This window comes from Solenopsis invicta, chromosome 1 (genome assembly GCF_016802725.1).
Source record: "Solenopsis invicta isolate M01_SB chromosome 1, UNIL_Sinv_3.0, whole genome shotgun sequence".
NCBI lineage: Eukaryota > Metazoa > Arthropoda > Insecta > Hymenoptera > Formicidae > Solenopsis > Solenopsis invicta.
The window spans coordinates 25,347,313-25,360,023 of NC_052664.1; the positions used below are offsets into that span (position 1 = coordinate 25,347,313).

Consider the following 12,711-nt stretch of genomic DNA (forward strand, 5'->3'; position numbering starts at 1 on the left):
AGCTTTAAATCTATCCATTTTATATCGTTATTATAAATTATCTGTTTATGTAACATTTATACGTTATTTTCACCTTCAGCAAATAAACATTAATTGTTGTCAAATGTTATTTTGAAGATCTAAAAATAAAAAAAATTAATTATTAAATTAATCAAATTAATGTGGGTATTAAGTATAATTTTTGTTTGAAGAACGAATAATTTCACTTAGAGAAATTGTAACTTGCATTTTATCCACTTTTCATAGAGATCTTTCTCTTTTTTATTCATGTATTATCTACTTATATCTATCGCAGCTGATTCGGTACATTATTTTCTGAATGCTTTTCAATATTGTATGTTACACATTTGCGCACATAGAATTATATTTACCGTCGTCACTATAAATCTTAAAGAAATTAGGATAGATTCGTCATGAATACAATAGTTTATCTTAATTCGGTATATAAAAAAATCAAAAACTTGCAATTCTAGTATAAATATATCATGATAAATATATCATATTCTATCATATAATACATTCATCATTATGATATTTATTATATTTAACCCTTTAGCTACTACGCATCACTATAGTGGCTTCCATCTAAACAATTATTTAGCATGAAAAGCCATAGTGACTCTAGTCTATATTTTAATACTTTTTTATCGTTATTCATAAATACATGTTTATTCAGTGCAAGACATTACCGTGTCTTTAATGATAAAAACAAAATAGTAAAAAACCCTCTTCTCTCTACTTCTCTTTTTTAAGTTGCATTTTCACTGAAACTACACGTACAGTGGTACAGTTCCGTGTTTAGCTCATCCACAGCTAAAGGATTAAAATCATTATCACATGGTAATTATATACAGAATATTCGCTGCATTGATTACCACAATCCTCGACTTATTTTTCTAAGATTGACAATAGTTCTTATATGGTGCCATAAAGAAATAGACAATTTGAGAAATAGAATATCAAAAAATTACATAAAAAAAGAATTATTAACAGATTAAGTTACCTGCAGTGAAACCTGTCGATAGCACTAATAATTAATCAAGTAATATACATATATGATATGATGTACATAAAAATAAATTTATTATAAAGACAGCTACATGATTGGAAATACCTAATATTGAAAATTCCATGATGAAATTATTGTAAAACTAAATTCTATAATGAAACAAAATGTGACTTAAATATTTTAAAATTTATCAAGTCTAAATATTAAAAATTATTGACATATTAAAAATTCAATTTCTGTTTATAATCTTCCTTTTCGTTAACTATTGAGAAAGAGTAATCGTCATGATATATAAATGATATCCTACATACTATCATATTTATGTGATCGAATTATATAATGTGTAATAAACATTGCATCTGTGTGTAAAAGAAAGCTTTCAAAATTAAGATTGATTAATGTAAATTGATTTGATAACTGTGTGTGTCAATAGTGATAAATTATATAATTCAACAAAAAAATAACACTAAAATGGATTTAGTCGGTTTTTTTTTACGCTAATCACGTTACAATTGTGATTAAAGTTGCAAAAAAAGTTATTTTCACGTACTCTCTAAATTTGAATTTGTGAAATCTTACTGATTTGTGTATGTACTGTGCTGTAATCATCAGTAATTATTCAAATTAATATAGTTATAAATATAGCACTGAAAACAGGCTATAATCACTGTCATTCAATAATTAATGGAATGATTTCAATGTAAAGAGTACTTTGTCATATCATAACTACGATATGTAACGTGTTAGAAAAGTTTTATTGCAATCAAAAATAAGTATATTATTAGATTATTTAACCCATAAAAAATTCTTTTTGAAGGTTAAAAGTTCTAACTTAATTTTGATTATAACTTTTCTAGCACATATTGTAATTACAATATGGCAAAGTAAAAATAGCCTTTTTTGCAAAATTAATTAAAAATTTCTCAAAAATGTGGCGTCATGAAACAATTAGACACTGAATTCATACTCAATATGCAAAAATTTATAGGAAATGGCTATCATTCTAATGTTTGGAAAAAATCTTATTTTTTTGTTGTTGAAGAGAGTATTAGCCAACAAGCTGACAAAAACTATAATTTAATAACTAATTAGACTAGATGTCTTTTTATAGTTTTTGGATTTGGATTTAGCACATGAAAAAAACATATAAGTATCTACTCTAATTAAATTTAGTCGATAAAAATTTTTTTGTTTATGTAATTTAATAATATCCTCAATATACCTACAACCACCTGTGTTGCAAAATGTTTGCAAAAGGATTATATATCATTTTAACAAACTAAAAATTTCTTTTCTTATATATACTGCGTACATCTGCGATCGCTTACAGAAATCTAACATACACTATACTGCGGCGAGACATTGAGTAACGCATTCAAATATCTATATTACTTCCCTATAGTGAGATATAGAACGCGAACTCGAAATAAAACCCAGCGAATGGAATTTAAATATAACATTCAATCAGACTTCATCAAATAGAGAGATTAAAACAGCATTTAAAATAAATCTCTAATGCTTATCTTTTTTTCTGTACAATATGCTGTAGCTATTTGCTACTTGTAAATTTACTCGAAGTAAACATTACAACACATTTGTTTTTATGTCATTATATATACCTATATACATACATACATATATGTATGTATATGTATATATATACACACACATACACACACACACACACACACACACGATATATATAATTTACAATAATACATACTATTCAATATTTATCATTCAATATATGAATTTACTAATTATAAAAATTAATATTAAAAGTTTGTAGTGGTACAGCAGTACTTCACAGCTATAATAAAGTTACATACAATTCTTGTACTTTCACAAGATTCAATATTTTTATGTAAAAGTACAATTTTCAAGCTTTGAGCTCTTCTCGAAATCTGTAGCATATCGGGTTTACTAACTACGAATTTTCAAAGATGGTCAAAAACACTTCTTTGGGGAATTGTACTTTTATAAGATCTATATTTCAGATATTATGACATGATTAAGATAATTCGATTAAATACTTAAATTAATTATCCTTATCTTTCAAGAAGCATCACTTCTTAATTATCATCAGCATCGTCGTCATCATCGGATATATATTTTTTAGTAACTCTCTTTCTACGACCACCTCTTCCCTCACCTTTTCTTCCTTTTAGTTTAATTTTCATTCTTACACTAGAATCTGCGTCTGAACCATCTTCACCATCTATATAATAAAAAAGAAGGGCGTTAGGAAAAGAACTTTGGTACTAAACTTTAACATTTGGTAAATAATTACATGATAAAATGATAGAATATTTGTACCTTTATCATCTCCATCGGAATTGTTACCTTCCTCTTCAAGACGCTGACGCGCATTTGTAAAGACGGATTGCAATACTATCGAGTCTTCGTGAATTAGGGATGCTTCTTCGTTATAAATTTGAGCGTTCTTACAAAGTTGCATAAAATCTTTCTCAAGCTCGTCTAAATCAGCATACTAGAAAAAATAAATAATTAGAATATAACCGTATATTAAATAAATGGAAAGAAGAATGCAATGAAATACTCACTTTGCCTTCTTCTATTTTTTGCGATAGTTTATTAATAGTCAAAGGTTTTTTAATAATTTCATAATAATCTGGTAATTCTCTTCGCGAAGGTAATTTCATAAAAGGTTCACTCAATAATCGGCCATCAGTACTGTCAGTATAATTAACAACTAATGTAATTAATTTCTTCATAGCCCGTTTCATTTTAGGATCGACTAAAGACCCAGCACCTCTCCGCTTCTTCGGCATAGGCTCGTCGTCTTCCTCGCCTTTTTTCTTTCGTTTCCGAGTTTTTTTCTTTTTCTTATCATCTTCTTCCTCCTCTTCATACTCGGCGCCATCATCATCAATCGCTTTCAACCATTCTTTCTCAGTTAAACTATCTGTATAATCAACCTCTTTACGTTGTCTTGAACCTCTTCCAAGGAATCTATCTTCGTCCTCTTCGTAAGTCCATCTTTCCACTTCGTCGTCATCCTTTACAAGCCAGTCGGGTAACTCGGCTTCCTCTAGCAATCGCGATTTGCGATTTGGACCCAATTTTGCCTCCTCACGTCGCCGTTCCAAATCTAATTTCTGAAATGTTTCGAATTCACCTTCCGACCTAGCGATCATTTGATTTACAGTTTCATCGTCGGGCACTTCGTTCTCTTCTTCATCTTCAGCATCATCTTGATGTAAAATACTCTGAAGAAACTGCTGTCGCTCAGAGCCAGTGGACTTCTGATCGAACATACCAGCTTGAATAACTTTTTCGTCCATATTTAATTTATATCTTGCTGCTGCTAATATTCGTTCTTCTACAGAATTAACAGTCATTAATCGGAGTACACGCACTTCGTTCTTCTGCCCAATTCTGTGTGCTCTGTCTTGAGCTTGCAGATCCTGCAAATATGTATATATCATTTCATTAAGTTAAATATCGCATTATTATATTCTACATGTGATTCTCCTTATCACATACCTGATGAGGATTCCAATCGGAATCAAAGATGATAACTGTATCAGCAGCTTGAAGATTTAAACCAAGACCACCAGCACGTGTGGATAACAAAAATAAGAAATATTCCGAACCGGGATCATTAAATTTCTTTAATAGATCTCCCCTGTCTTCGGCTTTCGTTGTACCATCCAATCGTAAATACATAAATCCTCGCCAACTTAAATAATCTTCCATAATTGTCATTAATTGAGTCATTTGACAAAACAGCAATACTCTATGATTCGTAGCCTTCAATTTGGGAAGAATACGATCGAGAAGTTCGAATTTTCCAGACGCGCGATATAGATCAGGGCTAATAACAAATAAAACTTGGATAAATATTTTTATATTGCATATGTAAAATAAACTCTAAAACTATCAAGATACGTACCCAGTAATAACACCAGATCCTTGCGTGCCTACGTGTTCGCAGTATTTTTCTTCTATAGCTTGGAACATAAATGGATGATTGCATAGTTTTCTCAGTTGTACGATTGTATTCATAAGAGCTTTGGCACCGCCTTTTCCTTGCTTTCCCTTTTCCGATCCATCGGTTAGTAGTACACCTTTACTTTGCATATGCCTAGTAAAAAACATTTGTTTACGTATTACGTTTACACAAAGTTAGTTTCATAAAGAAATATAAAATATATTTACGTACTTGTAAAGAACTTTTTGTAGGCCAGACATATCGCATTTGATAATATATTCTACCTTATCAGGTAACTGCGATTCTACCTCTTTCTTTAAACGTCTCAATAGGAAAGGCCGCAATACTTTGTGCAAACGACGAATAATCAAAATAGTTTCTTCTTCATTTAGCTCCACCTAGACAAAATAGTAGTAATGTCAAATAAAGTTTCATTAAAATACATTTTATGCAAAATACTTGCCTTCTCGCCGGTAGTCGCGAAAGGAGCATTAAACCATTGTTCGAATGTACTGCAGGATTTAAAGATTGAAGGCAGCAAAAAATTCAAAAGAGCCCACAGTTCTGGCAATTTATTTTGCAATGGTGTACCAGTTAATAATAGTCGATGCGGAGCCAAATAATGTGTGTTTAGCACTTGGGTAAGTTTACAGTGATGATTTTTCATCCTATGTCCCTCATCAATAATCATATATTTCCACTGCAATTTGGCTAATACACCCTTGTCTTTTATGACATATTCATACGTTGTTAAAAGAACGTTGAATTTTGTAGCTCGCATCTGAGATTGTATTGCTCTTCTGCCAGCTGGAGAACCCTTGTATGATACTACAACAACACTTGGTGCCCATTTTTCAAATTCAAGAACCCAATTTGATAATGTTCTAGAAGCATATAAAATTATTATTTGAAGAAATTATTTGCAGGCTCTCACTTTTAAAAGAAGGCAAGAAACATACGATAATGGAACAATAATGAGAAATGGACCGTTGACCTTCTTCTTTTCCATGAGATATGTTACTAGAGCAATTGTCTGAATTGTTTTACCAAGACCCATCTCGTCTGCCAGAATACCATTCAGATTATTATTAAACAATGACACTAACCATTCCAGACCCTAAAACCATTCATTAAGTTTTTTCATTCATAGAGATTTATTTAAAATACAATCTGTTATAAAAATAAAATTAGATTAAAACGAATAAAGTACCTTAATTTGATATTCTTTCAATTTTCCATTCACCATAATACTTGCTTGTTCAGTAACAACCTCGTGAACCGTATGAGCAATACTATAGTACGTTTGTTCTTCTGTTTTATATTCGTCGTCTTCCACTTTCGCTTTATGTATCGTTTTCTTTACTTTTTCTTCCTCAGAATCACCCATTTTATCTTTGCCTGAAGTATTTTATAAAGTTAACAGTTTATACAAAAGTCAATATGTACAAAAAACCTGTATAAATTAAATATTTACTGTCGGATTTATCTTCGCTCTCTTCTTCTTCGTCATCGTCGTCATCGTCTTCGCTGTCTGATTCAACTGGTTCCCATCCAGGATGAGCTTCTAAAAAGGCTGACAATTGACTCATAAGTGGTGCTTCGTCGCCAGTCAATGTGCGACCAGTAGCTGTTTCTATTACACCAATACGTGCATCATCATTAATTCCATCTTCAGTATTTTCTCCATCTTGTAATTTCTTCTTTTTCTATATAATCATAAAATTCTATCAATATATGTCATAGGTAAATCATTATATTGTATAAAAGAATAATATTAAAATTTACGTTACCTTCTTACGCTTTTGTTCTTCGACTTGCTTTCTCTTTTGCTCTATTTTATGTTGCTTAACCATTTCGGTAAGATTACTAATATACTCATCGGTTTGGGATAACAAGAATGCTAAACGCTTATCCTTCTTTTGATCAATTAATTTTCTGTATCCCTCTTCGTCTTCCGCCATAAGACGACGCATACGCTCTTTCTCAATGCGTTCTTGTTCTTTCTTCTGCTCCCGTTCAGCATTTGCGTGATAGTTGAGCACAGCTTTGTTAAGTCTAGCCAACTTTGCGACATTATTACGATGAAATTCTTTGAAGTCCTTGCCATGTTGTAAAACAGAACTAAGAAATTCCTACAAACATAAATTCCGTACATTGTATTTGTTCATTCACAGCAACATTTTCACTGATATAATGTGTCGATAAGTTTTATAATTTAAATATATTGAATAAATTTACTTGATGTTTCTGTCTTCGTTTACGTTCCGCTTCTAATTTCTGTTGCTTTTCTAATTTTTCGGTAGCTCTAGCTTCACGCAATCCTTGCCGTTTTGTACGTTTATAAGCTTTTACGTTCACTGCAGTTTCTAAAGTGGTATCTTTCCGCGTACACGCTATAATCTGTAAAGAGAATCGAAAGAGTTAAAAAGAATAAATAAGAATGTTTTTAACTTCATAGAAAACAAAAATCCATAAATTATAGTATTATATACCTCTGATCTTAATTGTCTCTGGAAGTTTAATACTCTTAGCATTCGCAATTCAATCTGGGCTTGTATTCGAAGATCTTCTGGCATGTTTGTCGGTAGATTACTAAGTTGCTCCATTCTAAGCGATATTCGGGCTGCAACTCTGTTACCAATTAAATTTTTTGTTTTACTGACAAAAATACGATTTTTATTATATATTATATTATATTATGTTCTTCAAAAAACCTATCTCTACCTGTTTTCGCGTTCTTGCAATATTAATAACGGATCTAATCCAACGGGTTTTGCTACACTAGTCACTCTGTTAGCCTTAGCGCCAGACTGAGGTTGTTGTTGCTGTTGTTGCGGCGTTTGACAACTCGGTCTAGGAGCACCTGCGGGACCAATAACATTCGGACCTGGTATTTGTGGCCCAGCTGTTGTAACAGGGCCTTGAGACGGATCTATGGGGCGTTGACCACCCATCCCCGGAGGAGGAGTCGCGCCACCTATTCAAATCCGCCTTAAATCAGGATCATTCTACCCTACTTTTGTAAATACCACAATATATTTATCTCGTTCCACTCGTTATAATAAGATCTACCCATCATAATTTGTAAGTGCAAACTATCATAATTATATAATCTAATATATAAAGTTGCTAAATGGAATGCGGCAACTAATTAACAGAATAGATATTTAAAAAGATAAAAGCATTTATAGTAAAATATTTTTTAAGAGTATTGTGTACAAATTTTTAATGTTTAAAATGATAGGCAATGTACAAAATATTAATAGATAACATCCTTCAAAATATTAATAGATAACTCATATTTAATATTTTATGTATACTTATAATGTTAAAGCAATAAACATAAAAACAAATAGATATAAAATAGGAAAATGAATAGATCAGAAAAGCTCTACTTGAAATAAGCAAAATAAATCATGTGGCAGAAAGCGATACAAAAGATAGAGTAGTCACCCAGCGTATAAGCTTATGAAATATATTTAAAAACTCACCCTGAGCAGCTAGTGCAACTTGTTGAGGTACAGGTTGGTTTCTTGCTAGCAATCTGTATGCCATTATCTGAGCACTATAAGAGTACGAGAAAAAATTAAGAATGTAAAAGTAAAAGAGGTATGTAGAAAAAATATATATTTATTACTTTTAATTAAAGCTTTGTTAAAAAAAAAAATATATATATATATAATAATTAAAATTTTGTTAAAGACATATATGAAATAATTTAATCTAATTATTACTTCAGAAAATTAATTTGAAAAAATGCCTAAGCCGACGTCGTTGATAGTGCGTGAGTTATTGAGTATATTTTACACTAATTATTATATAATATAAATAAATTTAAAAAACGTATGCATTTCGACCTAACCCTAGTACGGATTCCCTTTAGTGAATATTACTTACAGAGTAGTCGTAAAAATGTTTGAATACTTTATTCACTCTCAAATGTGTGCCTCAACCGTAAATTATCAATTATTATTACATTGTTAAAAATTTGTAACAGTTAAGTAAATGGATAGAAGACAAGCCTATCTTGCAGATAATTAGTTTGTATGTTAACAGTGTTGAGAATTAGAGAATAGAAAATGCTCGATATAATTTAAAAATATTTGTATCGTTGCTTATTTATTTGCACTTGCATTCAATTTATATAAGTTTTCATGATCTTAATTTTTCTTTCTCGTAATTTTCATGTCCTTATGTAATGCATATATCAGTATTTGAAATAAAATAGTTAAAATAATTTACGTACCGTAATTGTTGTAATTGTTGTGTATTGAAGGCTTGCTTGTCGCCCATGCCACTGCCTTGACGAGCTCTTAAGGCTAATAATTGAGAATATCGTGGATCTTCTTGCAGACCTTTCTCTTCCATAGAGTCAATCGCTTTTTGAAGTGCATTCAGATTCTCTTGTCCCGATCCAGGTGGCCCTGTAGGTCCAGTAGGTCCAATTTGTCCACTTCCAGTTTGACTCATTTGATTTACTGGAGCACCCGATCCTAATGGTGTTGTGCTACCAAGTACTTGACCTTGATTTTGACTGCCGGGACCTATCTGAGTAGTAGGAGGAGGTTGAACATTCGGTCCATTAGGTCCCATTTGTCCACTCGCGTTTGTATGACTAATTTGATTATTTGGACCACACGGTCCCATTTGACTATTCGGACCGCCAGGTCCCATTTGATTGCTTGGAGCATTCGGGCCCATTTGAGCACCCGGACCTCCTTGCATCATCTGTCCTGGACCACTAGATGGAATCTGTCCTGGTCCCATTTGACCAGTAGGACCACTGCCTGGTCCCATCTGTCCACCAGGTCCGCTTCCCGGTCCCATTTGGCCTCCGGGTCCACTACCACCATGTCCCATTTGTCCAGGTACGCCTCCGGGCACCAGTTGACCGCCAGGTCCGCTACCAGCATTCATTTGCACTCCAGGGCCGTTTCCTGGACCCATTTGTCCTCCAGAGCCGCCTCCAGGACCTGCTGTACCCATTTGTCCTCCGGGACCGCTGCTAGAAGTCATTTGCCCACCAGGTCCACTGACTATACCAATTCCGGTGGGTCCATTAGGCCCTATAGGTCCACTACTTGTTGTCATTGGAACATTTCCTGGACCACTTCCAGGACCCATTTGGCCAAGAGTATTCGGTCCTAATTGGCTTACAGGACCACTTCCTGGTCCCATTTGTCCACCTGGACCAGCAGGTCCCATTTGACTGCCTGGTGTATTTGGTCCCATCTGGTTACCTGCACCTGCAGGTCCCATTTGATTACCAGGTCCGCCGGGTCCCATTTGTCCACTCGGTGCATTCATATTCATTTGTCCGGGTGGGCCACCCATGCCCATTTGTGTAGGTCCATTTGGACCCATCTGTGATGGCCCATTATGTCCCATTTGTCCAGGTCCATTCGGTCCAATTTGGCTTGGTCCAACAGGGCCCATCGGTCCGCCAGGTCCCATTTGCGTTTGACTATTCGCCATCATCTGATTTGGACCACCTGGACCCATTTGATTCGGACCTCCTGGACCCATATTGTGTACTGTAGGACCACTTGCAGACATCTGACTAGGAGCACCAGGACCCATATGACTTCCTGGACCACTCGCGTTTATGTGTGTAGATACTGGAGGACCACTTGCGTTCATGTGACTTGGAATCGGCGGGCCGCTGTTCATATGACCGCCTGAACCAGGAGGTCCACCAGTGTTCATATGGCCTGATCCAGGAGGACCACTCGCATTCATATGTCCAGATCCAGGAGGTCCGCTGGCGTTCATGTGTCCTGATACTGGTGGTCCTGCACTACCCATATGTCCTGGTCCGGGGGGACCACCAGGTGTTAAGTGACCTGGTCCTGGTGGGCCGCTTGCATTCATATGACTTGGAGGTCCACCCATATGTCCGGGTCCGGGTCCTCCGGGAACCATTTGAGAATTTTGAGGACCTCCAGTACCCATCTGAGGTCCCGGAACGGGTCCGGTAGTCGAACCCATCTGTCCTGGTCCACCCTGACCCATATGAGGCCCGCCAGGAGGACCTCCACCTTGTACCATGTGAGATGGAGCCATTTGTCCAGGGCCTCCTGGACCCATTTGTCCTGGGCCTCCTGGTCCCATCTGCCCAGGTCCTCCAGGACCCATTTGACCAGGTCCACCAGGACCCATTTGTCCTGGTCCGCCAGGACCCATCTGACCGGGTCCATTAGAACCCATCTGATTCGGACCACTTTGCATCATATGAGAGCCACTTTGTGGTCCATTCGGACCCATTTGTCCAGGTACCATTGGTCCTCCGGGGCCTTGGGAAGTGGGTACTTGTACAACTGGGCCGCCTGGACCTTGGTTCTGAAAAAAATAAAAAATCATGATATTTATAATTAAGATTATCGAAATATGAATTATGTAAATTTTAGATAAATGAACCACAATTTTCTATTTCATATATATAATATATGTATTATATACTTGTATGTATGTGTGTGTGTGACACAAAATACACATAATGGCAAAATATTTCTAATACGATGAAAGAAAAAGATTATATAAAGATTGCATAATACAATAATAAAATGTTTTCAATATTTGCAAGATTTACAAAGATATATGAGTTTCACGTAAGATAGATAAAAATCTGCAAAAATTATAAATCAATATTGTATTCAATGTGCACGTGTATTTAACATAACCGCGATATAATCAGCATATACTTTCAATTAGTGACGATAATGACGGTTAATTTCATACTTGATAAAAGTGGACACATACACGACAGGATCAGGTGCAAAAAAATACACGCAAAACCTGACGCGTTTGCGTGAAGGGCACATTAATAAAAATATATTTATTTAGTCGCCTTTGCGTGTACAAGTTAACCTCTCACACTTCGTTCAATGTCGTCGACTAAGCAATATGAGACATGCTACAAAGATAACCAGAAGCATTGACTGATAGACAAAACAATATACATATAGTAATACTTTATCTGCTGCAGTTTATGCAACCAGTATGTAATAAATTGTGATAAAAATAAAGGTTTTTTTGTTATCATTTTAATTTCCTAGATTTTTAAAATAAGACAATTTTATCATAGTTTTATAGGAAAGTTTTATCTTGTTTTTTAATCTATTGTATTATGTAAATTTATTTTTTCAATATTTTTTGTCATGTTTAATTGGTTTAAATTTAATTCCAGTTTATTCATTGTTCATTATATAATACGTTTTTATTATTTATTATATAATTATCTAAGCAGATAATGTTTTTATTAGTATTAATACAATGCAATATTTAGTTTCCAAAAAATAAGCCGATGTTGCTTTAAGAGGTATATATCGGAATACATTAACGACTTTTCTCTATACTACAAGAAGCACGAGATAAAAATTATCAGATATACAATCGTATCTTCCATAAGTTCAAATAAATTATAATTGATGGATTGTCTATGTTGAAGACATTCAATATCATTATCTCACTTACTACTTTTGCAAAAATAGTATGGTTAAAATACATGTACTATTACTGTCAGGTGATTCATGATGCGTTAAGAATATTGAGGCAAAAACTGGAGATTGGGATTTGGTGACGATAAAAAAAAAATCAAAACAATTTTTATCAGCAACTTAGTAAAAAGATTTCTTACGCATAAGTAAGCAATTTTTATAAATTTAAAAATCGAATAAATTGCTATTTTATAGACTACTACTTATGTAGTACTTTTTATATAAATTTTTTTATATAAATTTTTTATCAA

At 33.9% G+C, this 12,711-nt stretch overlaps 2 protein-coding genes across 6 annotated transcripts in view; one reads left to right on the forward strand and one right to left on the reverse strand.

Moving 5' to 3' along the window:
- The window catches only part of LOC105202030 (inositol-phosphate phosphatase), a 28,093-nt gene that overhangs the window by 8,202 nt on the left and 7,180 nt on the right, over positions 1-12,711 (forward strand). The window contains exon 1 of one of the 5 annotated variants that reach the window (XM_039450657.1): positions 7,856-7,985. The exons of the other annotated variants lie outside the window; for them this stretch is intronic. The gene's annotated coding sequence lies outside the window, so the exon portion shown is untranslated. Of the gene's footprint in view, positions 1-7,855; positions 7,986-12,711 lie in introns of those variants that run through there. 5 annotated transcript variants of the gene reach the window in all.
- LOC105202033 (ATP-dependent helicase brm) overlaps positions 235-12,711 on the reverse strand; it is a 29,822-nt gene continuing 17,345 nt past the window's right edge. The window contains exons 2-17 of the mRNA XM_011170386.3: positions 9,211-11,303; positions 8,456-8,529; positions 7,689-7,941; positions 7,457-7,595; positions 7,203-7,364; positions 6,755-7,096; positions 6,439-6,670; positions 6,175-6,362; positions 5,924-6,081; positions 5,428-5,848; positions 5,196-5,362; positions 4,926-5,117; positions 4,517-4,847; positions 3,574-4,437; positions 3,326-3,500; positions 235-3,227 (exon numbers count right to left, since the gene is read on the reverse strand). Of these exons, the coding sequence (XP_011168688.1) occupies positions 3,082-3,227; positions 3,326-3,500; positions 3,574-4,437; positions 4,517-4,847; positions 4,926-5,117; positions 5,196-5,362; positions 5,428-5,848; positions 5,924-6,081; positions 6,175-6,362; positions 6,439-6,670; positions 6,755-7,096; positions 7,203-7,364; positions 7,457-7,595; positions 7,689-7,941; positions 8,456-8,529; positions 9,211-11,303 (5,937 nt within the window). The 3' untranslated portion in view covers positions 235-3,081. The remainder of the gene's footprint in view (positions 3,228-3,325; positions 3,501-3,573; positions 4,438-4,516; positions 4,848-4,925; positions 5,118-5,195; positions 5,363-5,427; positions 5,849-5,923; positions 6,082-6,174; positions 6,363-6,438; positions 6,671-6,754; positions 7,097-7,202; positions 7,365-7,456; positions 7,596-7,688; positions 7,942-8,455; positions 8,530-9,210; positions 11,304-12,711) is intronic.